Genomic DNA, 25123 nt, shown 5'->3' with positions numbered 1-25123 from the left:
AAACAGATTTACTGGTACACTTTAAAGCCAGGTCTACTAATATAGGGTCTGCATTTCATACACTCAATGAAAGTTGATGAAATCAGCAGAAAACAAGCACAAACCCACTATTAAATTAAAAACAAACCAAATGGCCAATTAATAGAGTCTAGTCTACAAAGGACGCCTTCACTTTTCAGGACCTATAAGGAAAAGGCCTCAGGTCCCTCTAGATTTCTTCCACTTATTCTTTATACCACTTATTTTTTTTAAAAGGACACATAAACCTTCAAGTCTACTTGAAAATAAAGATTCTAGTAAAGCCTCTGTTACATTTACCTCTCTTAACACAAGGCGAAGTCTTGAGCAATGTTTGATGAGAATTATTTTCCAGTCACCTCATTTGCTACCTAGTTTAGTTCTACACGATTAAGAAGTTAATGGATTTCTAGAATCACTAGCATTAGTGTTCTCACTGCTCGAATCTAGTCGGACCAAGAAACAATACATCTGAAGTACAAATTCGATGGCTAGAATAAAGCACCTCAGGCATTAAGAAAAAGAAACTTCACCAGTTCTTAACCCTCACAAAAATCTTAATCAAATTGGAAATGTAAAACATATACCCTTCAAATATAGTATTTGTTTCTTCCTTGTAAAGTGTCAGATAAGTGGACTGGAAAATTCTGTTTAGAAGGGGAGACACCACTTTCTTCAGGGGGTGACCTTGAACGATGTACAGACATGGTGAAGACACTGCATGCTGCATGTTCCCAACACATTACATAGTGTTTGAGGGTAGAGAATATTCAGACAGAGAGTAGGAAAGTAGAAAATATTAAGGCAGTGTTGACTGTGCTGAGAATCAAGAAAAAGGTAAATAAGTGGTCTGAATTTTATCCTGAAGGTAACCGGTAGAAAGGTAAGGAGAATGGACTGGAGCAAGAACGAGGGGCGGGACCACCATAGTGACACGGCGTGATGAAACAGAGGTCTGACGAAGCCCTTGCAAAACCCTGGTGTCGACGCCAATCTCCGTACGGTGGAGTATAAGCAAAAGTGATTACCCAGAGAAAATTATTCCAAGTGGATGGCACGAAGTGGAAGGCTATTTCATTTCCAGATAATGTCTTTCACAGAGGCAAACACTACGCTATTCAAGCGTCGTGAGTGATCAACTTCACGAGGTAGCTGCAGCAGCGCTTCGATCCAGGAGGACCTCCACATTTACTGCCTACTGTGCTTGAACTGTCACAAGGGTAAAATGGCTGGTGGGTGCTAGGGTGAAGTGTACCTTCCACTTTGCTCATTGACTGAGGAGCCTCTCACTGAAACACTGGGCAAATACAGTGAGTTAAGTAAAGCCATCTGTAAAACAGGAAAATATTTTATTCTTTCTGAGACCTTTCCCCTGATGTAGAAATCCATGCGAATGGCTGGGTGAACTTTCAAGATGCGTTTATCTATAGCTCTTAATGTGCCTTCTCTAGTAATAGCTACCTAGTAACTGTTTTTAAAATGACTAGAAATCAGCTTGCTATTCACTAAGACTTCCTTGTCAGAAAAACTTACCAAGCTTTTACAAAATCTACTCAAAATAGACCAAGCAACACTAAATGATTAACCCAAAACTCAATGTGAACTTTCTAACTCAAAGGATTTTACAGACCTCTGAGTTGGGCTTCCTTTGGCACTAAACCTTAGCATTACATAAAACAACATGGGACTATCACAAATGCAAGAGTTCCTGTTTGTTTGCAGCAGTGGCGAATTCTTTATTCAACACAATTATTTAGTATCTACTTTGTGTATACAAGACACTCTTCTAGAACATGGGTCAGGGTTAAGAATAAAACAAAGACCTGGCTCTCCTAGAGTTTACATTCTAGTTCAGGGATTAGAAAACTACAGCTATTCACATTTTCTGTTTTCATCAATGAAGTGTTATTGTAACAGAGCCATACTCACTCATTTATGACAATGGCTCTTTCATGCTAAAACGACAGAGTAATTGCAACCCAGAAGTACAGCCCATAACACTGAAAATATTGACTATCACGCCCTTTATAGAAAAAGTTTGCTGACCTCTGTTATAGTCTATGGTCTACAGTTCCCTCGTTGCCCTACCCCACCCTCCACCCTAGAATCATCCCTCAAAACCCATTCCTCAGACTTATTTATTGCTTGATAATATTTGCATGCAAGAAAGTCTCCCTTGCTATACTGTAAAACCATGCAGACAAGAACTGTGTCATCTTTTTTTACTCTCAACTCTGTAGCATGCAGCACGATGGTCTAAAGTGGGTAGATGATTAAATACTAAATACATAAAATGAAACCTAATTACAAGATTCCTGCTACATCTATTATATTTTAATGAATAATTGTAAATCCTTTGGTCTCACTTTATGGGCAGAAAGTCAATGCCATTCCCACTGTTTAGAGCGTAGTCCTTCTCAAATATAACCACCCCCCACGTGCACACACACACAATCATCACCTTCTCTCTCCCCATGCCCCTAGTCCTCCAACTTTGGGTTACAGACTTCCATCGTGTCTTCTAATTCCTCTATCACAGTAGAACACAGTGAAGTGCTCTAGTTGTCTGAATCCCCCATTAGATTGAAAGGTTTCTGACAACAGAGGATATGATATACCTTTGTCACTAGCAACTTGCACAATGTCAGGCACCTAACAGACATTCAAAATTTGTTGAATGAGGAGTCCCTACATTTTTATAAATGACAATTACTTATAGGAAAATCAAATGTTTTCAATAGAAACAAATGTCAAGAAGTAGGAAATAACTTATGGACAATAAGTATAGCCTGACTGGAAAATAGGTATAGTTACATTCCCTACTTATTATACCATGTTCAAAGAATACATCAGTCACGGCTATTAGACTCTACCTTCCCTTCCCAGTGTGAAGGTGATGGAAATGCTGGGTGGAGGTGCAGCAACCACCAGCACCCAAGAACACAGGCCACAAAGGAGGTGAGAGAAAGAGAGGAGACAGCTGAGGGGTGGAGAAATAGCTTATATTAAGGAATAAGAAAATTGATTAAGTCAGTCAATATATTAAGAATAATGAGAGCCAGGTTTTTCACTTTTGGAGAAGATGTTTAACAAACATCGAAACATAGAAATAACCTTTGGGTGTAAGATCAGAATTAGAGGTCATGGGTTTTAATGTATACGCAGACAGATATAAAAAGGTTTAGATATGTATATACGAATATACATGTATATGTTCCCTAGGGCTGTCCATTGAGGAGGCCTGGGAGCTATGATGACCCAACAGCAATGAATGTTCCAAACATCCAGATCTGGGTTGGTAAATATAAACTCCACAAAAAGGTACAACAGCTCATTCCAGGTCTGAGGCGGGATAAGCACACAGTGAGTGTGAAATTTCTTGCTGTGCCAGCAAAATACTCAAAGAATGAGAGAATATGTCAAAAGTATGAATTTAAAAAACAAACACAGAACCTACCTTGAAAGGTCTCCCACTGACCAAATTAGGAACAATAGAAATTTCAAGGTAGATAATAATAATGCATTATTATAGAATGCTACTGAATAAAATGGAAATCCATATGTCTACACTGATATAAATAAATGAAGCAATGCCAAATAAAGCTTTTGCCTTTTAGTAAAATGAAAACTACGCTATACAGAAGAGATGGATGAAAACAGAAAATCACTCTTTGGTAACTATCATAGTGACAGTTATTGTTGATTCAGGAACGAGTCATCAAATGGGCCGAAGCTGGTGAGCTGAGGTTTCATGAACAATAGAGTTTTGGAATAATGCCAGGGTATCTCTCCTCACAATATTTATTAATTACGAAGGGGGAAATGGTAACATTAGAGTGAAGGCTGGCAGACACCAACATGACCAGGTGACCAAGGTTAACATACCTGCAGTGGAACAAGAAAATACCAGGTTGGATGAGACTAAAGAGGGAGATATGATGTCAGAGTCAGTCAACTATGCAAAGAATATGGGTGACCAAAAGCCCCTTAGGGCCCACCACTGCATCCACTATGGCGCTTTGCTTCTCCTGGGCTACTCCCAGACAATGACCGAGAGTGGTTATATTGGAGAGGGTCCTCATTTCCTTATTTCTGAAAAATATACACTGAAGGAGTTAGGGATAATTGAGCTCCATATAGATGGCTTGCTCTCAAATGATTCAGAATAGTACTAATGACAGTGGGTATCCAAAGAGACAAGATGACTAGCAAATGCAGTGAAAAGTTAACAGGTAGGAAATCTGGGTAAAAGGATTATGTGCTCACAAGGTTTGAGTTTGAAATTATTTCCAAATAAATTATAATTTTAAAAACCTATATAAATAATGAATTTCCCTGATGATTATAGGATATTCACCCATCTAGTGGAATGTACCATTTTTTTTTTATACATCTTCAGCATTGATGAGAATAAGCTCGAATGCTAGGTATGGAGAAAAACTAAGCATAACAAAAATATTTTCCATAATGTAGTAAAATTTTACCTTTTTGAATGTGCATAGTCAGATTTTGTTTTATCCTTTTACCCCCACAGAGGACATCAAATTCTAGTTACTTACGTCTAAAACAGGAGATTACAAAAGAGTTCCAAAGGAAAAATGGAAATCATTGGCCTTTTTGGAATATAAGTAGTATTTTGAATGATTGTGATACAATCAAACATAAGTCAAAAATAAGATATATGCGAGCAACTTTTATTCCATCCCAGAAACACTATTTAGTAGAAGATAGAAAATAGAAGAAAAATTAGAAATGCCACACTGAATATAACGGATGCCCTTTCACATGATGCCTAAACCAGAAATATGAGTAAACTGGAAAGCCCTAGTATCCTAAGATACTTATCAGAGAAATCACTTCATAAGGTACATAAATTTCTAAACACTATGTTGTACATCTGAAACTAATATAATATTTTATGTCAACTATAATTGAAAAATAAAATCATTTTTAAAAAGAAAAAAAAGATGTGACACAGTTTTTATTAACCTAGGAATGTAGGTGAAGAGGGACTCATCTATTGGTGGAATGCATACCACTGACCCATAAAAACGTGATGAAGTGTGATTAGACGACATTTTTAGTGTATTAACTGTACTTAATACAGTTAAGAGTATTAAGTTACTAATCTTAAAAACATAAGCAAGATAAAAATACATCCTTCCACAGCATTCGTTTGAAATCCATTCAATCTGTACATAGTCAAGTTGTGTTACCTTTCACTTAGCACGAAATCTGTAGTGACCAACTTGATTGTGTTCCACAAAAAAAGAGTCACCTTTCAAAAAAGTCAGTCAATTCTATCTAGGCATGTAGCAAAAGATAAAAGCTTTGTGTCTACCATTCCTCTCCTTATTTTCCTAGTCAGGGTTTCTTTTAACCACCATAAGAAACCAAGGAAGTAGGCTTGACAGTAGTGTTGCTACATGAAGAAAGTTCTATCTAACCCTACGCAGCCCCTGACATTGCCACACCCAATCAATCTCAGATCCCCATCATTTCTTCCCCACCCACATGCAAAAATTTTCTCCCTTATTTGTCATTTCCTAGCATTCTGGGAGCAGTTGGCTGCCAGTGACGGAAAAGGCCACAATCCCAGAGAATGCATCAGGGAAACATGAGAAGCATCTGATTCTATTTAGGTTTGCAGCCACACCTGGCCAAAGCATTCTTATAACCACTCCTCCAGTCTAAGAGAACTAGAAAGGCTGCCAGTCTTATCTAAGGAAGAATTATTACCCCTATGACAAATAAATTAACTAAAATTAACAAAATACAACAGTGGCCATGCTGTCTGAGCAAATTTAGACGTACTTCCCAAACCACAGAGAGGAATAATCAGGCTCAGTTCTCTAGAAATCAGAAAAACGTGAACAATCCTAATGGGTATTATCTGGTATCAAGAAGAGAGATACTTGGTACCAACTAAATTCTTTTCTCATTACGCTCCCCACTCCACTGCCTACCTCCACCACCACGTGATGAATTCATTGCTGGAGGAAGAGAATGAAAATTGTAGTTTTATGTTTATTTGGATCCTAAATTTTCCATCACACTGGTCTTCATTCAATAACATACCTTCAGCTAAGCTAGAGTTGTCTTATATGTAAGTTGCTCCTGTCTGTCTGTATGATCGGGGAAAACATTAGATAAATTGCTATAGATTATAAACAACTATAAATAGGCCACTCATTGAAAACGAGTATATCGAAACCCAAAGTACTTTCACAATATATTGTCATTTCAACCTTCTGACTCTTTCTTCTAGTATATAAAGGACATAAAGTGCATAAGTACCTAAAGTGTCTGACTCATAAAGTACAGTGATAGATCTTTAATCGCACAGATTAGAAAACTGAAACTCAGAGATTACAATTATATTCCCACAATCGAAAAATCAGAAGTCATATGTCCAGGCATCTTTCAACTAAACCGCAAGGCTTGCCCAGGAAAAACTAAACAACACATTAATTATTCAGCTTCTCAAATGAAAGCTGATACACATGGTACAACCACTTTAAAAACATTTTGGCAGTGCTTTTAAAAATTAAACATATACCTAATACATGATCCAACTATTTCACTCTCAGTTGAGCCAAAGGAAATGAAAGTATGTGTCTATATATCTGTAGACACGTGTACAAATGTCCATAGCACCTTTACTTGTAATAGGCAAAACCTGCGAAGTTCACGTCATGTCAATATTTAAATAAAAGTTCATGCACATACTTAATATTCATTAGTATTTCTTTCTCGACTGTTTTTCGACCAAGTAGAAAGCCACTCTTCACTTTCACTCGATAGCAGATGTTATGAAAACTTAACACGGCTCCTTCAGTAACTGTCTTTAGGTCGTTGGAGGTTGTCCCAGGGGGCCCACTGGTGTCTCTTTGTGATATTGGGATGAAAACATGGTCATTATTGGAAGACATCTGGAGAGTTTCTGCCTTTCTGTGGAGGAAAAAGCAACAGTAAGTTGACAGTCCAGATAAATAAGACTATAAATACTCAGTAACAGTATACCTAAAACATCTTCATCTTGGTACAACCTTCCAATTATAAAATAAATAAGTCCTGCAGATGTAATATATAGCATGGTAACTATAGTTAACAATACTAGGTTGTATATTTGAAAGTTGCTAAGAGTAAATCTTAAAAGTTCTCATCATGAGAAGAGAAAAACATAACTAGGCAGTAATGGATATTACGTAGACTTATTGTAGTGATCATTTCACACTATATACAAATCTTGAATCATTATGTTGTACACCTGAAAATAATGTTATATGTCAAATACCTCAATTAAAAAATAAAAATAGAGATCCAAATTTAAAAAAAAAAAACGAATGCCTCGTGATTCATTTTTATACTAATTAAATGTTTAAGTAAAAATGTTTTCGATATATTGGATTCAGTATCATATATTATTAACATTAAAAAGCAAATGTTTTAAACTGCACTGCAATAAATGGCTCTGTTGAACAGCACTTATCACTATGATAAGAACTTTGGTACCCATGTTAGGGAGGCAGATACAATTCTGAATACATTAATTCCAAATAGATATCAATTAAACATCTAATAAATAAATAGGAAGAGTATGAAAATTACTCAAAACTCATGAAGCAGGAAAAAAATGACCAGAAGTTAACCTTGTCTAGCTTTAAAAGCATATTAGGATATGACTTAAGAGCAGGACAGACTATATGTTATTGTTTACAGGTATTAGGGTTTTTTTTTTCTTTTTTGTAATTTTGGACTTTATGACATAGTTATTATAAAAGGGGGCTTAGCCAGGAGTCAAAGACAAGAGAAATTTCTCTGAATTTATAGCTCCAGGATTTATATCACTTGTTGTTACTCCCTTTCAATCAGCTCAGGAGATAAACTCTAAAATTGTTTGGGATGACACAATCATTTCTTTAATGGGCAAACATATTTAAATTCTAGAAAGATTTAGAATTAAAAATTAAAATGATTAAGAAAATCAAACTAATAGTTAAGTAGTTAATGAATTTAAAACAAAACTGAGTCCTAAATGAATAAATGTAGTTTCAAATGTTTCATTAAGGAAGTTACAAAAAGCCCCTTGAATAGATTTAATTAGGGTAAGACCTTAAGGTGAACTTAAGAGCTTGTGAATAGGTGTCAAATCTGAAACTTAAATAAATCTATTTTAATTTTTAAAAATCAAAGTAATCTATGAAGAACTTTCACTCTGGCTATGATGGAGTAACTGTTCAAAACCAATCATCCCCTAAGGACAACCGTAAAAGTAGATAAAACACAAGAAGCAACAGTTTGAAGAGCTCTCTCTGATGAGAGCAACAGAAGCGGCCAGTACCAAAGGGGCCAAAATCCTGGAAAGGAGGGAACAACATGAATGCAAACCCTGCATCCTGTGCCCCTTCCTCGCGAGGCAGATTGCACACACGTGGGGCAAAGCTCAGAAACATCACGAAGAAAGAAGCTGCTAGAGCCTAAAAATCTTAGCAAATATTTCAGCAGTCTCTCAGTGCTAGGGAAACAAAATTTGAAGTGACAAGCCTACCAAAAAGGGGGGGGGGGGCTCTAGAAACCCAAGCTTTTGAGATCCCAGAAGAGCTAGGCAACCCAGAAACAGACCAGCCTCTACTTGATCAACTTTGTCTATCCAAAGAAAGTTAAGTGCACTCTCAAAGAAGATATAATCATCCAGATTTTCAATAAAAATTACCAGGAATACAAAATAAACAAAACAGAAACAGACTTATAAATACAGAGAACTAATGGTTGCCAGGTGAAAGGGGTGTTATGGGATTGAGTAAAGAAGATGAAGAGATTAAGTATAAATTGGTAGTTACAAAATAGTCAGGGGGAAGTAAAGTACAGCTTAGGGAATATAGTCCATAATATTGTAACAACTATGCATGGTGCCTGGTGGGTACTAGAATTATTGGGGAGGATCACTTTGAAAATTATATAAATGTCTAACCACTAGGCAATACAAATCAAACTAGTATAAAGTAATATTGACTGTTACTATAATTGAAAAAAAAAATACCAGGCATTACAGAAAACAGGATCATAATGTTCCAACGACAAGAAACTAGACCCATGTTAATGCACACAGAAGTCATCAGACATTGACATTAAAATAAGTGCTTTATATAGTTAAGAAAGTAAATAAAAAGATAGACTATTATCAAAAACCAGTATCTTTTTATTTTTATTTATTTTTTTTTAAGAAACAGAATCAAGGGGCTTGGAATAATGGGATTCTTTGGCATTTTCCAGCTGTCACTTTTCTAGTGATCTGCCTATGTCACTTTTCCTCTCTTCTTGTTGCTTTCTAACTGATGAGGCCATATTTTTACTTTTTTGCAAAGCTTAAGCAGTTTTCTTCCATAGATGCTGCTATACCTATTATAAAAATGATAACTTGCATTTGAAATGCCATTTTCCTGTATTTTACTTTTTACCATACTCTTAATCTGATACTCTATTGTAAATGGAGTGTGTAAGGCAATGAAAATTGCAAGTAAGAAAAGTACACAGGTTGATTCTAAAGTCCTCAGCCAGACACCTGCCCAGAGTGGAACTTTTACAAAGACTGGTAGAAGCCCGGCCAAGAGATTATAATCCTGACTAGAAGTTGGAGTTCTCAAATCATTGCCAGGTAATATCTATAAACTTATGAATGACACAAAAACAGGGTACTATTAAAGCTTGTTAGGAAAAAACAAATCTGAGTTTCAACTTCCATAAATTTAAAATGTCCTCTGTCAATTAATGGGCTGTCTCTGATTTGACAGATCCAACCTGAAGCATCCAGCGTTGTTGACACTATATTGAGGTCCAAAGACCGCTCAGTACTGTGGAGCACTAAATTTCTCAGGCCGAGGGAGCGAGCTGAGTCTGGCACTCTAGGCCCCAATAACCTTGCAGCATAGTATCTTGTCCAGGACAGGACAGTACCTTGTCCTGCTACTGAGGACAAGGTTGATCAGACAGAAGAATAGACCCCATCACAAAAGTCTGTACAGTGAGAAGCCACTGAGGCTTTTTAAGCAGCAAAGTCCCATGATACTAATTAGGTTTTTAAAGGACCACTCTGACTACTGTGTAGCAAGTGTGGAAGCAAAGTCAAGTTAGAAGGCTATTACAGAAAAGCAGGTGAGACATGCTTGGACAAGGGCGACGGGGCGCTGGTTAATGACAGAGGAGGATGTCTACAGATCAACGAGGCCTCAGTGCCAACTTGGTAAGTTTTAGGCATCTGTGACATATCCCAGGAAGGGATATCTTTGGTTCAAAAACAAAAATCTTAAACATGATTCTTATGGATGACAAACCACCCCACTCTCTTGGGGTCTTCATTATGCAATAACGTATTGCTCTTCAATTTTAAGGGCGTGCTACAGATCCAAGTTCAACTGAGCATCCAAGTGTGAGCTGTTTTCCAACAGGTGTCGATGGATTTACGCTGTCGTATACAATTTTGAAGTTTAGAATCTTGGTGGCTGCAGGGGATTTCAAAATCCATGTAGATCTTTGTCCCTGCCCGCTCCCCACTAGCCACTTGGCCTTCTCTCCTCTAACGATCTTGCCCTCCCCACTATCTCGGCCACGCATGCTCCCACCTTGGCATCATAAATAAAAGACCCCGTGGCCTCACCCACCCCCTCTTCCTTTCTGTCCCATCTTTCATCCATCTCCAACCTTTCCCACCCACTCCCTCTGTGTATCAGGGGCCAACTCCCCTAGGACTCCCTCTGCTGCTCCCTAACAGGAACCCTCTGCTTGACACCGCTGCTCATTCCCTCCGGCCTACTCCAGGACACCTTCTCCAGGAATTTCCTCCACCCCTCACTTTTTCTCCCTGGCACCAATTCTTCCTTCTCTACCGGTTATAAAAATTCTGTAATTCTTCTCCCAATACTCCTCCGATTAAGATGACAGATAAGCCCCAAATCCTAACTAGTCCTTTGAGTTACACTTTCTTTCTTAAAAACAACAACAAAAATTCTACAGCTCCTGTCCATAGCCCTCCCGTTCCTCTCCCTCCCTTTTCTTCTTGAATCCCCTCCAATCAGTTTTCACTCCAGCTCACCCCCATACTCTTCACAAAATTAGGTGACTGACAAAATAACATACCTCATGACCAATTTGTTTATTAAAATATGATTCGCAGACCATAAAATCCACCCTCGGAAAGTATTGATAATTAAGTAGGTTTTCATGTACTGATGACCAATTCTTAGTCCTCCTCTGAGGCACATCACCAGGAACACTGACTGACAAGAGTAGAATATTCCCTCCTAGAAATGCTTTATTCACTTCGATTTCAGGACACAAGATTAGAAACTCGGCTTGGAACATGCACTTCCTAGACACTCACGCAGAGACGACGCAGACGGATGCAGGGTCCACAGTTCACAGGAGAGGTCCTGGAGATGGTGCTGGGCCCTGACCTGGACAGGGTCGAAGGGGAGTGGATGCTGAGTACACGGATGTGGCACAGCAGTTACATTCAGCTGAAGCTGTTTGACTTCCCGAAATCCCTGTCTACCTGAAAGCAGAGCCAGTCAATGAATTTAATTGTCATAACTTCCTCCCAGAGGCAACCTGGGAAGACTGACTCTTACCATCACAGTAAAAGACAAGTTGGCACCACATGGAAACAGACCTATCACAAAACTGTCCTATTTCCCTTCTACCCTCCTAAGGGCCTGTTTAGCTCTCTTAAAAACCACTTCTTTTCCCATAAGTGCCCTTCTCCCCCTCCCCTGCTCTTATTAAGGTGGTATTAAGACCCAAATTCTAATGCCCCTTTGAGTCACATTTTTCTGTCAACTCCCTTCCCACATGATTAAATCTGATCTGTCTTTTTCTCTTGCTAATATGTCTTTTATCGATTTAATTTGCAGGTCCTCCAATCACAAACTTAAGAGACTAGAGAATGTTTTCTCACCCCTACACTCTAGTTAGAGAGAAGAATTCTGGGACTGAGGCCTAAGACTGTGATTAAGTTTGTGAAAATGGGGCAGCACAAGCAAAGATACATAATTCGACGAAGTTAAATGTTAATAACTCCTTTTATTCTTACAAATTACACAACAGATCACTTCTTTAATAGATGATAATCTCATTCCTGACATTAAAAAGTATGTAAATAAGGCCCAAGTAAGTGATTATTTTATGAATTGCAGATCAACATAATTCAGGGTCAGACTTAAAAATACTTATGCTTTCCACATCCTTCAGCGAAATGAAAGGGGAATAAAATAGCACTGTCTTTTGTCGCTGTCAAAATTTATGACAGAGACGTTAACCAAGACAGCACTGAGAGGGCCTGGGAGGCACCCTCACACCCCATGTCAGTCCTAAAGCCCACAGGAAGAACTCTATGGTGAAAACAGCTCTTAGGCCATTATAACAGCCCTTCTCCTTAACTTCTTCCACCCGTCTAAAATAGAGCTTCCTCCCTCTTCCTCTCTCTTATACGTGGCTTGCCACAGCTTCAAATACTGGTTATGATCCTTTTATTTTCCTAAATAAATCTTTTTTCTGTTGGAACCCCTAATTGACCTTTTGTTTACAGTAGAAAAAACATGTGGAAATGTCCCTAGTAATTTTGTAATGTTATTTAATTTCAATTCACTTAAACTTAAATAGTCACATGTTGCTAATGGCTACCATATTGGTCAATGCAGATCCAGACTGTTTAATATTTTTAAATATATTTAGTCATTCCTGGGTTACTTTACAAATAACCAATTTTATAACCCCATAAGAGACAGATATACTTATGTGAAAAATATGTAAAGGATGCCACTTCAGTGAAGATGCCAGATTCAGAAGAATACGTTCTCCTTGGGCAGGTGGGGAACTGGGGGGAGCTACTGCCAAAGCAATACTCAACAAGGATAAATCTTTAATTTCTCTTGCACAAGTTGTTTTAGATAATAGAATTTCTCTTGACTGTATCCTAGCTGAACAATTGGGTTTGCTCTGTTGTTACTATTCCTTGATGCACTTGGATGAAACGCCTCTTGTGAAGTAAAGAGAAACTAGATAAAATCCAGGCACCAGCCAAAAGGTTAAACACAGTGCCCACTGACACCTCATGGTTTGATATCTTCAGCTGTCTGCCCTCAGGTATTATCTCCTGGTTCAGACATTTGCCCTTAAAAGAACAGGACATAAAGCCTTTCTCAGTTCTGGCATCCATGTTGCTCAAATGTGGCCTAAGGATTCTAAGAAAACCATTTTCCCTTCCATGTGGGAAATGACATACCAAAAATAAGCTTTACCAGTAACAAGGGACAAACAATCCTTTTAATAAATGACGTATGTTACTTTCCAATGATTGATCAGCAATGCTTTCAAAGAAAGATCTCAATCAATAGAGGGAAATATAAAAAATAATATTAATGGAGCCACTTTAACAGAGAGTCAGAGGTACCATCCCAGAGGAACTGCCTCCTAGAATGTTAAAACTGGACAAATTAGAATGTTAAAACTGGACAAATTAAAGATATTGCTTAGGATTAGCATCATTACGTTACCTTATTTGGACTTAACTAATTCCTTCTTTAGCTTGACTCCCATTAGAAATTCCTTCCTTCTATTCATATAATTATTCCTTTTCCGTTTCTCATAAATACTCCCTTGCCTTCACCTCCTAATCAGAATACTATTTGTGTTGCTGACTGAATCAGTGCTTGCAAAATGACTTTTCTTTTGGATCTCAAATAAATGCTTGTCGCCTTTATTGTTAGGTTAACAGCACATCTCGAAGACATGATCTGTGCATATCTCTCCTTCACATATATTCGGCCATCAGTCAGAAAATGGTTTAATTGTGTTATAAATTTTAAAAACTGTTTTCTTATAAGATCCAAATAAATAAAAATTCCTATGCTCTTTCATTTGTTTTGTAAGTGCTTATGGGTTATCATTTGAGAAAAACTGGCAACTTCTAAAAATGCTAGAGCCTGCCAATTTCACTTCTTTCCCATAAGAGACCAAACTTCAATTGACAACTACCATCAGGTCCTGCAGGGTGTTTAAAATTTAAGGCATCACTCTTCTTTGTAGACATTCATCTGCTAAGTAACATGTTAAACTTAAAAAGCTCAATTTTACTCCAGTAGCAACAGATAGTACCCATATTTTGGTTTCTGATAACATTCTCCAAAAACAGGAACTAGAGTGTCTTGGGGAAATGGGTGATTCCATAGTTGAGGCATGGAAGGAAAATGCAAAATGAGCCTGGAGCGTTTTATGATACCAGAAAGTAGGGAAATGCTTTTAAATGCAGGAGAAAGGAATGGTGGTATGTCGAAAGGGCACAGGGGCCTACCTGAAAGAAGAGCTCCCAGAGAGGCTAAAGGTGGAATAATCTGAGCTGCCAATTAAATAACAGCATTAGATTATAACCCATATAATAAAATTAATACCCATGACTCTATACTGATACCACTAGTTGAATAAGTGGAGAACAGCAATTCCTTAAAAAAAAATTCTAATTAATAAACATAAAAAGGATGAGAAAAAAAATTTAAATCACCATTAGAACAACATAGTACTATACAATAAATTCCACAAATGGATTTTAAAATTAATGACTAATATTTTTAAGAAGGAATATTATGGTTACATTTACAGTAGAAACAGGATATTAGTCCAAGTTTCTCACCTAATTACAAAGGGGAAAATGATAACTTTCCACCGAGGATCTGGCAAACATCACCCTATCCAGTTTAATGTCAATAATAAGAAATCACATATCCCTGATAGGAGGCACTGGGATTACTTCTGGTATTTTGACCCAAAATGCAAACCCTCAATCTTTTTGAGAGAAAACATAAGTACTATTTCAGAAACCTTATACAAAATAACTGACCAATATTCTTCATGATATCAAGGTCATGAAAAAAAAAAAAAACATTCAGGAATTGTCGCAGATTGGAGGAAATAAGGATGAATAACAACCAAATGCAGCATGACATCCAAGACCAAATCCTGAACAGCAAAAATAGTGTAAAGCAGGTGAAATTCAAATAAGTCTATATAGTTTACTTAGTAATACTATAGTATTGTGTCAGTGTTAATTTGTTTTGACAATTGTACTATAGTTATGGGAAATGCTACTGGAACTCTGTACCATTTCTTTTTGCGACTTTTCAGTAAGTCTAAAAATTATTTCAAAATAAAAAATTAAAAGAAATAATAAAATGCCGCTAATTTTCAGTATTTTTAATGGAAGCAAAATGTTAGACTTAAAAACCTTTGTTCTTGACAACTTCTTCTTCGAGATCTATATAACCAAGTCATAGCAACACATAGCCTGAGGGTATAGAACAAGTCACCCCATAAAGTGCACGATGGTATGCAGAGTGGTTTGCGCTCAAGGCAACTTTCAAGAGAAACTTCTCCCCCACCTTCTCCTCTTTAACTACATAGAAAAATTTGAATTATAGACCTTTCACATAAGAGATTAGCAGAGATAACTTCTTCTGACCTATCTGCAGGGCAGGCCAAATTTCTGTTTACTAAAGGTCTGCTCTTCTTATTATCCTGCAATGACCCTTTGAAACCCCAAAGGAGCCTTACCTCATCCCTAGCCCAGGATGTCGTATATATACATTCACGTACCCTTTCTATTTCTGAACCTCTCTTGCATGTGGGGGTCTCTGACTCACTCACGTATGTGGGGTTCTCATCCATATGTATGTGCTAATTTTGGTTATTTTCTCTTGTTACTCTTTCTCATGTCTTTTGATTATTAGCCCAGCCAGGGAATCTTGTGAGTAGAGGAAAGTTTGTTTCTCCACAACAGTATTCTGAAAAGTATTGCTTTATAAAGAATAACATATCAAAGACATATTTTTCCTAGCCCAAAGCATCTGAGCTAGTGATCAGTGCTGGAGTTTAGAACAAGTCACCCCAAGATGTGTCTGTGTGGTACAGGGGATGTTCTGAGATAAAGGCAACTTCAATCTCAGGCTCATGAACTTCTGCCCTTCCATTGACTACCTAGAATAACTTAAATTAGGGGCCTGGTCCATTCTTGATAAAAGGTTATCAGAGATCACCTCTTTGACCTTTCTATAGGGCAAGACAAACTGCTCTTTACTAAATATCTGCTTTCCCTGCAATGACCCTTTGAAGCCCCCAAGGCACCTTACCTCTCCCTAGCTCTGAATGTCTTGCATATACCCATGTTCCATTTCAGTCTCTGAACGTCCCCTGCATGTTGTGTCTCTGACTCTCGTGTATGCGAGGTTCCCATCTATATGTATGTATAAACTTGGTTATTTTCTCCAGATAATCTACCTCATATCTACTTGATTAATAGACCTGCTGAAAGAACTTTGAGGGCAGATGAAAGTTTCTTCTGCCCCACATCAGAAAAGTGCAACAAACCCTATTTAACAGGGTTTCTGGCCCATTAAGATTTTATTCTACCCTTCTTTGCCCAAAACAAAACTTCTCCATCAAAATCAAGGTGGCAGCAACAATTTTGCTTAACCCACACTTATCCACCCTGAATTTAAACAACCAGTACACAACTAACTTTCATTGCTACAATTCTCAGAATACTTATTTATCTCTGGAACTAAGCTAACTATGTGGCTCAAAAATTAGATATCCACTTTCTAACAGTCTCCCAGTGAAGTAAAATACCTGCTTCAAAAACTATGGGGTGGGGAGACTATCGTGAGGTGGAAGAAGGACTGCTAATGGGTTTTTGAAGGGGAGGATGATGAAAATGTGACGGTTACGCGAAATTTACACTTTAAATAGGTGATTTGTATCATCTGTGAATTATATCTCCTAAAACTGTTGTTAAAAAAAAAAAAAAAAGCTATGAAGCCTAAGTCATCTAGATACTTTATCAATTATTGATTCACATCCTGGAGTAAATTGGAAACTCATTTTTTAAAAGGATACACTTGAGCTTCTTGCAGACCTATATACCCTATACCTATAGGGAGGACGGCCATTCAGGTTCATTAATTTTTACTAAAGGATTTCAACCCTAACCTATAATCCCAGTAAGCAACACAGAATAAAACATTCGCTATGACCTTCAACTGTTGGCGAACTTCTATTAAAACCTCTTGACAGGAATTGGAGGGATGCTAGAACTGAAAACCTGAGTGAATGGCTTCTCTGCCTTCTCAGACCCACCAGACCGACAGACTGGTTGCATCGGTTATGTTGTGATGTTAAATGTATACAAAGCCACGCATTCTTCTGTTTTCTCGTTCGATGGTTCTGCTGCTTGGGCGAATAAAGTGAAGTACGTAAATTTAAAAAAGAAAATCTCTTGACAGACAAATAGAGTGTTTGAAGATCAAGTCTACCTATCCCATTAGAAAATCTAGATTTATCCTTAAAGAAGCCCCAAGCCATTAAACAACAGCATGTGTGACTATAGGGTCCTAGCAAGCAAAAAGTATTTTTCACAAATAGAGTAAGAAAAAGTACAATTACAACGAGCAGTCCTAGAAAATGCACCATTGCATGCACTATCAGATGAATTCACAGGATGCTTTCCCACTGCCTTGGTTCAGTCTCCTCTACATCCTTCTGTGACACAAGACATTTCCCTCAGAAGTAAATGTCAGGAAAAGTTTCTCTTTCCCAGGAGCTGGTATGTTTCCCCGCTTTATCTGCACTGAATTGTACGTGATGACCTCCAAGATGCAATTCAATTTGCATAGGGACCTATGGTCAGTCCTTGTCCTTTCTAACTTGCTCCCCCACGGTAACTCAACTATCAGTTGTATTTTATTTTCCGTTTTTAACACTTATGTTTGCCTCAACTGCTTCATGGATAGTAATAAAATATACATTAATAAAATAAATAAGAAATAGTAAGAAATAGATTTGGGGTATAAGTGTATTTTTACACCACCTCAGTGCAAAAAAAAAAAAAAAAAAAAAAAAAACGTGTTTCCTAAAAGAGCTTTTGCTGAATGCCCAAGTCCTGGAACAAAGATGACCAATAAACGTTTGTTACTATGCATCTACATTTTTATCTGAAAGTGGGATCAGCTTTTACATGTCTATTACTAGGCAAAAAAAAAAAAATAAACCTAGGCAGTATTTCTTTAACTGTTTGCAAGATTTGCAGTTTAACTTTTTTGGCTTTCTATTTTTCTCTTTTGTTCTAACGTCTTCAATATTATTTTAAATCAGTATTGTAATAAGCTGGTTAACTCTTTGATGTTAATCATTAAACTACCCATAGAAAAATTGCACAAGAGAACTCAATAACTTTTCAATAAATCATCCAAAGCTGTGGACAAACTTTATGCCTTGGGGATAAGATAGAATATTTTGGTTAATTCCTTTTAAGGTACTAACTTTCCTCCCACTTTACAGTAATGTCCAGGCTCAATAAGTTTTTAACTATCCAATATCAACCCTGGTTTCACACATTTGGAGAAAGGCAAGAGTTTTTTTTACCAACTGGCCCTTAACACACACTACCACACACGGAATTGGTTGTACCAACGCATCGTTTTCTGAAAAAGCAGTCTGAATTTTCAGTTTGTATTTCATGTTCACTTTCGAATGAACTTGGGAGGGACTAATTAAAACCTGTTCAAATCAAATGAACAGTTTTCTATTTTCTACCAAATGTACACTCGATACCCACCAATCTTTCAAGACACACACATGTCAAAGGGCTGTCACCATTTACTCACTCAGAGATTCGAAGACTCCGATATCAGGGTCCGTGTGCTCCGAGGCAGAGCACTAACAATCGTTTACGTAAACGCTGAGATGAGCCCGCCAGACCTTCCGAACACACTCTAAGGAAGCATTTGCACCTCTCTCTTCCAGTGCGCCCGGGACTCGGGTCTCCGGGCAGAGCGCGCGCGCGCCGCAAAGCCCGGCCCCAGGCGACCTTCCCGGCCGACACGCGCAGCCCCGCAGACAGTCCCCCACCGCGCCCGCGCGCTCCCCACGGGAGCAGCACTCACGCGCGCGGCGAACAGCGTGGGAAGGCGGGGACCGCGGTGCTGGTGGCTACAGTCAGGGGCGGCAGGGGGCGGGCGGCGCAGAGGCGAGCGCGGGTAGCGCGGGCGCCGGCTTCACATCGCACACCTCTGGCTCAGGGCGGGGAGAGCGCGGGGCGGCGGCCCCTCCCTCACGCCCAGGCTCTCCGGGGGTCAGTGCCTGCCGGAGGGCGGAAGGCGTGGCGCCGGCTGCCGGGCTGCGATAAGCCGCAGAGCAGAGCCCGCGCCCCCTGTGGTCCAGGTACCGAGCTCCGCACCGCAGGCGGCCGCCACCCGCCTGCTAGGCGGGAAAACCCAGACAATTATGCTGAAGCACGCAAGGACAACCCCAAAACTCCCTTCTCCAGGACTCTTTCAAAATAGACAGTCGGCCCTGGCAATCACAGGACCCTACCGTGGATGATCAATACCTTTTCTGGCCTGGATGGACGGAGTCTGCCGGTTGCGCGTGCCGTGCCTCTAAGCACCAGTGGACGCTGACGCATCGGCTTTTCAGTTTCGAATGTTGCCCACCTAGAGCACGTAGGCGGTCTCTATTGAATGAGCGTCTGAGAATTTAGGTTTGTGAGCCCCACAGCCAATAAAATCAGAAACTAAATCTATGGTGCTAATTTGCGGGCGGGCGGTGGGAGGGGAGGGGAAAAAACTTTTGGAATGAATATATTACTGGAAACAGTTAAAAGTATTTTTTTCACACTCCTGTAAAAAACACTTATTTGCAAGACGCTGATCAAGTGAAAGAGCTGGAAAATGATTGTGCAGATTTACGAAAAGGGCTGGTTATCAGACTTTATGAGTGTCTGGCTCTGCTAAAATTTATCTGTTGCATCTACTCACAAAAATTAGTGCTTGCATCTAGATTATTTCTGGTTTGCATTTACAAAGAAAAATCATATTATCAGCTAAGTTTTTTAAAGCAACATTAGGAATTACAGTTAATTCTTTACCCCATACAAGATAGGGTTGGCTAGGAAATCTAAATAAGAAAATTGATTATACATTATATTTAAAAATATTAAAAATATACTATATACTTTTTAAGGACTTAAGAATATATATCTATGATGAGCCCAAACACTTGGGTGAAATTGTTTTTTGCATTAAACATCTGAGTCAGTTTAAAAACCCTTCTATAAATACATTTGTCATTTTAAGCCAAGGTTTGGAAAAATTCCTCAGAGCTTTTTGCATAATTGAAAAACACCCTCTCAAGAAGATAATTTTATTGTTAGCAGTAAAGATAAAAATTTTCTAGCAAACTCTGAAGGCTATTACAAGAATTCTCCACTTATAAAAATGGAAAAAACAGACATGAAATAGCTTAAAAGGCACATACAAGAGATATTAAATTGAATATAGCATTCTGCCATTACATAAAATAAAAACAAACCAAAAACCTATATATATAAAAAACAGCTGGAAATACAACAAAATATTTGTTTTCTGGGTAGTAACAAGGTTCTTTTTTTCTTCTACTTCGCAATAATTTTCTAAATTTGATATGATATAATGCAGATATATAACTTTTATTTTTGAAAAATGAATTTTGTTTAAAAATCAAATAAATTGATAAAATGTCTGTTTATTTTTAATCAGTAACACATACATATAAAGACACATGACAATACTGTGTCATATCTTCATCCAAAATAGAGCTAAAATCACTAAAACAAACCAAAAAAACTTTCTGCCTTGCTTTTTGTCTAATTTTTAAAGTATTTTAGTTTGTGGTTTTTTTCATTTTGATGTTAGTTTATTTGCTAGCTAAAGTTCTGTTAGAACCTAACCTTACCCTAATATTTATTCAAGTTGATCATTCCCATAAAATTCTATTTGACAATGTGATAGTGTAATAAATGATAAATTCCTAACTGTGCGGGTCATGGTGGGTAGTCTTGTCCCAGGCCTATAATGTCACTAGTGAAAGAGTTTTTTATTATTATTAAAAGTTATTGGGGTAACAATAAAATCAAATAAGTTTCAAGTGTACAGTTCAACAGTATGTCATATATATTGCATTGTGTGTTCACCACCCACAGTTAGATTCCTTCCATCACCAAATATTTGAACCCTTTTACCCCTATCTACCTCCTCCTTCCCCCTTCACTCTGGTAACCACTAATCCACTGTCCCTGTCCATGAGTCTCTGTTTGATTGTCATGTTTGTTGCTTTCAATTTTATATCCCACATATAAGTGATATCATGTGTTTTTCAACTTTTCTAACTTATTTCACTTAGCATGATAATCTCAATATCCATCCATGTTGTCGCAAATGGCAGTACTTCGTCTTTTCTGATGGCTGAGCAATATTCCATTGTATATATGTACCACATCTTCTTTATCCAACCATCTATAGTAGGACACTTCAGTTGCGTCCATGTCCTGGCCACCGTGAATAATGCTACTATGAACATGGGGTGCATGTATCTTTGCAGATAAATATTTTCAGGTTTTTTAGGTAAATACCCAGAAGAGGGATTTGCTGGATCATACAGTAATTCAATTCTTAGTTTTTAGAGGAATCTCCATACTGTTTTTCATAGTGGCTGTACCAATTTGCAGTCCCACCAGCATAGTATGAGAGTTCCTTTTACTCCACATCCTCTTCAAAACTTGTTATCACTTGTCCTACTGATGATAGCCATTCTAACAAGTATGAGATGGTATCTTATTGTGGTTTTGATTTACATTTCCCTAATAGCTAGTGAAGTTGAGCATCTTTTCATAGGTCTATTGGCCATTTTTATGTTTTCTTGAGAGAAGTGTCTGTTCAGGTCCTCTGCCCATTTTTTAATTGGATTGTTTGTTTTTATTGTTGAGTTGTATGAGTTCTTTGTGCATTTTGGATATTAGGTCCTTATCAGAGACATTGTAAAATATAATCTCTCATTCAGATGGTTGTCTCTTTGCACTGTTGATAGTTTCTTTTGCTGAGCAGAAGCTTTTTAGTTTGATATAATTCTATTCATATATTTTAGCTTTTACTTCCCTTGTCTTTGAGGTCAAATTCATAAAATTCTTTTTAAGTCCAAGGTCCATGAGTTTATTACCTGTTTTCTTCTATGCATTTTACTGTTTCAGGTCTTATATTCAGATTCTTAATCCATTTGGAGTTAATTTTGGTGCGTGGTGACAGCAGTCTACTTTCATTCTTTGACATTTATTGAAGAGGCTGTCCTTCCTCAATTGTATGTTTTTGGCTCCTTTGTCAAAATTTATTTGCCCATATATTCTATTCCATTGTTCTGTGTGTCTGTTTTTCTGCCAATACTATGCTGTTTTGATTAACATTGCTTTGTAGCATAATTCGAAGTCAGGTAGAGTGGTGCCTCCAGCCTCATTCTTTTTTCTCAGAATGGCTTTGGTAATTCAGGGTCTTTGTGCTTCCATAAAAATCTGATGATATTTTGTTCTATTTCTCTAAAAAATACTGATAGGATTTTGATGGGGATTGCTTTAAATCTGTATAATACTTTAGGTAATAAGGTCATTTTAACTATGTTGATTCTTCCAATCCAAAAACATGAAATACCTTTTCATTTTTTTGTGTCTTCTTCAAGTTCTCTTAATAATGTCTTATAGTTTTCAGTGTATAGTTCCTTCACATGTTTCGTTAGACTTACTCATAGGTATTTATTCTTTTTATTATAATTTCAAAAGAAAGTTTTTAACTTCTTTTTCTGAAAATCCTTTATTAGAATATAGGATTGCCTTGGATTTTTTAACATTGATTTTGTATCCTGAAACTTTACTGTATTTGTTTATTTCTAAGATTTAGTGGAGTCTTTAGGATTTTCTATGTCAATAATATCATCTGCAACACGTGACAATTTGACTTCTTAATTTCCTATTTGGATGCTTTTTACTTATTTCTCTTGCCTGATTGCTCTACCTAGAACGTCCAATACTATACTGAATAATTGTGGTGATAACAGACAGCCTTGTCTTGTTCCTGATGTTAGAAAGAATGTTTTTAGTTTTTCACCATTAAGTATGATATTAACTGAAGATTTGTCACCCTGGTTAGACTCACTAAAGAAAAAGGAAACAGGACACAAACAAAATCAGGAATGAAAGAGAAATTACAACAAATATCACCTAAGTACAAAAGGATCATAAAAGAATACTACGAAAAATTACATGACACCAAATTTAATAATCTAGAAGAAATGGACAAGTTATTAGAACTATACAACCTTCTCAGACTGAATCATGAAGAACTGAAAAATGTAATTACATGCATCTACAATATGGAAATTGAGTCATCAAAAACCTCCCCAAAACTAAAAGTCCAATACCAGATGCCTTCACCAGTGAATTCAATCAAACATTCAAAGAAGATTTAATACCTATTCTTCTCAAACTCTTCCAAAAAATCGAAGAAGAGGCAATACTTCCCAACTCATTTTATGAAGCCAACATTACCCTGATACCAAAACCCAGTAAAAATAACACACACCAAAGAAACCTACAGACCAATATCTCTTATGAACACAAATGCGAAAATCGTAGATAAAATACTAGCAAATCGAATACCACAACACCTTAAAAAGGTTATACATCATGATCAAGTGAGCTTCATCCCAGGGGCACAGGGATGGTTCAACATATGCAAATCTATTAATGTGATATACCATATAAACAAAATAAAGAATAAGAATCATCTGATCATATCAATAGAAGCAGAGAAAGCTCTTGACAAAACACAGCATCCATTTATAATTAAAACAATAAAATGGATATAGAAGGAAAGCAACCTCTGTCCATTACTGTTGTGCATCTAGATTAACACACCTTTGAAATGTCAGAAGTAATATCCGTTGAAGACATAACCACCCTTAAGAGACCACACAACCTTGTTAACTAACTTGCAATCCAATCTGTGCCTTGCCTTCTTCCACCTTCATGTAATCTTCCTTAAATTCCTTCCATAATTTCAAATGCATAAAAGAAACTGCAAAACTGTCCTTCTCTGGAGCAATTGAGATCTTGCTTCCTAGCAATTGTCATCAGTTTGGGCTCAAATAAAATATCTACCGAGAAGGGCTTTTGGTGACTTACTCAGCTCGATTTAAAAAGCAGAGCCTAGCAGGCATTTCTAAACAGGAGACTCTCATGCACACAGCACTTCAGGGGGAACCCTGCATTAAACTGCCTGCCTCCTGTACTCAACTGTTTTCCTGCACTGTGTTCCTGCCATCTGAGTCAGTCCTTCTAAAGGAGTTCTTGGAAGACTGTTTCAAACAATAGGACTGAGGCTTTCCCCCATCCAACTGGAGCTGTGCAGCTATATCCTCAATAAATCTGTGAGGATTTATAGTCCTCATTTGCATAAGGACAGACCAATCAGAAACCAGGGGCAGGGACTTCTGTTCATATAAATCAACATCCTTGTGCTTTAGTGCACTGTCTCTTTCCATTAAAGGCGGAAGACTGCATTTCCCCAGCTGGAGCCAAAGATGAAGCAACAAATTTGTCTTCCTGGAGCAGAGCAAAGCAGACCAAAGCAGGTGGAGCAGAGTAGAGCTCTCTAGTCAGAGAGGAACCATGCTACTTCGTAACTAAGCTGTAACACTATTGAGCTGTTCTCACAGTGTTCTCACAGCTCTATTGTAACACAATTGAGCTGTTTGCACTGAATGATATTTCTCTCTTCACTGCACCACAAATTGGAGACTCCTTTTGGCTTTGAATTGGTGTCAATGGCCATCAGTTGACTTCTTTACAGATTTGGACATTTTGTTAACAGCAAATTCATATTAAAGCCAGCCCTGCATGAGTGCATTGCATTGTAAAGAAATGAGTCATTTTAACTATAAGTAAGCATTTTATTTGGGGCTGATTATTTTCCAATCTTTTCTCTTTTAGTGTTCAGGTATCTTAGGACACAGAATATGAGGGAGGAAGAAACTTAAAGATGACCTTTCAGAGTGGGCAAATTTATTCAGGTCAAAATTAGGATAGACAGGTGACTCAGAGCTTTTCTTGGATGACAGCCCTCCTCCCTCCACAAGGTAGGTACAAAGATAAAATGAGATAATTTGTGTAAAGCGCTGAACATAGTTATTATCGCTGGTTGGT

At 37.7% G+C, this 25123-nt stretch overlaps 2 protein-coding genes across 9 annotated transcripts in view; both read right to left on the bottom strand.

Annotated features, from left to right (window-relative positions):
* LOC107518949 (broad substrate specificity ATP-binding cassette transporter ABCG2) overlaps positions 1-19023 on the bottom strand; it is a 123707-nt gene extending 104684 nt beyond the window's left edge. The window contains exons 1-2 of one of the 2 annotated variants that reach the window (XM_016161104.2): positions 19005-19023; positions 11399-11471 (exon numbers count right to left, since the gene is read on the bottom strand). The gene's annotated coding sequence lies outside the window, so the exon portion shown is untranslated. Of the gene's footprint in view, positions 1-11398; positions 11489-19004 lie in introns of those variants that run through there. The other variant, XM_036227723.1, reaches the window with a different exon arrangement.
* Positions 1-25123, bottom strand: part of LOC107518948 (broad substrate specificity ATP-binding cassette transporter ABCG2) — a 106238-nt gene that overhangs the window by 25549 nt on the left and 55566 nt on the right. For 3 of the 7 annotated variants that reach the window (XM_036227717.1, XM_036227722.1, XM_016161099.2), the window contains exon 5: positions 6748-6965. In XM_036227717.1, the coding sequence (XP_036083610.1) occupies positions 6748-6965 (218 nt within the window). Of the gene's footprint in view, positions 1-6747; positions 6970-18725; positions 18929-19450; positions 19536-25123 lie in introns of those variants that run through there. The other 4 variants (XM_036227719.1, XM_036227718.1, XM_036227721.1 and 1 more) reach the window with 4 other exon arrangements.

This window comes from Rousettus aegyptiacus, unplaced genomic scaffold (assembly GCF_014176215.1).
Source record: "Rousettus aegyptiacus isolate mRouAeg1 unplaced genomic scaffold, mRouAeg1.p scaffold_m13_p_10, whole genome shotgun sequence".
Classification (NCBI taxonomy): domain Eukaryota; kingdom Metazoa; phylum Chordata; class Mammalia; order Chiroptera; family Pteropodidae; genus Rousettus; species Rousettus aegyptiacus.
Note: the sequence above shows the minus strand (reverse complement) of the source record. Positions and strands in the feature narration are given on the sequence as shown.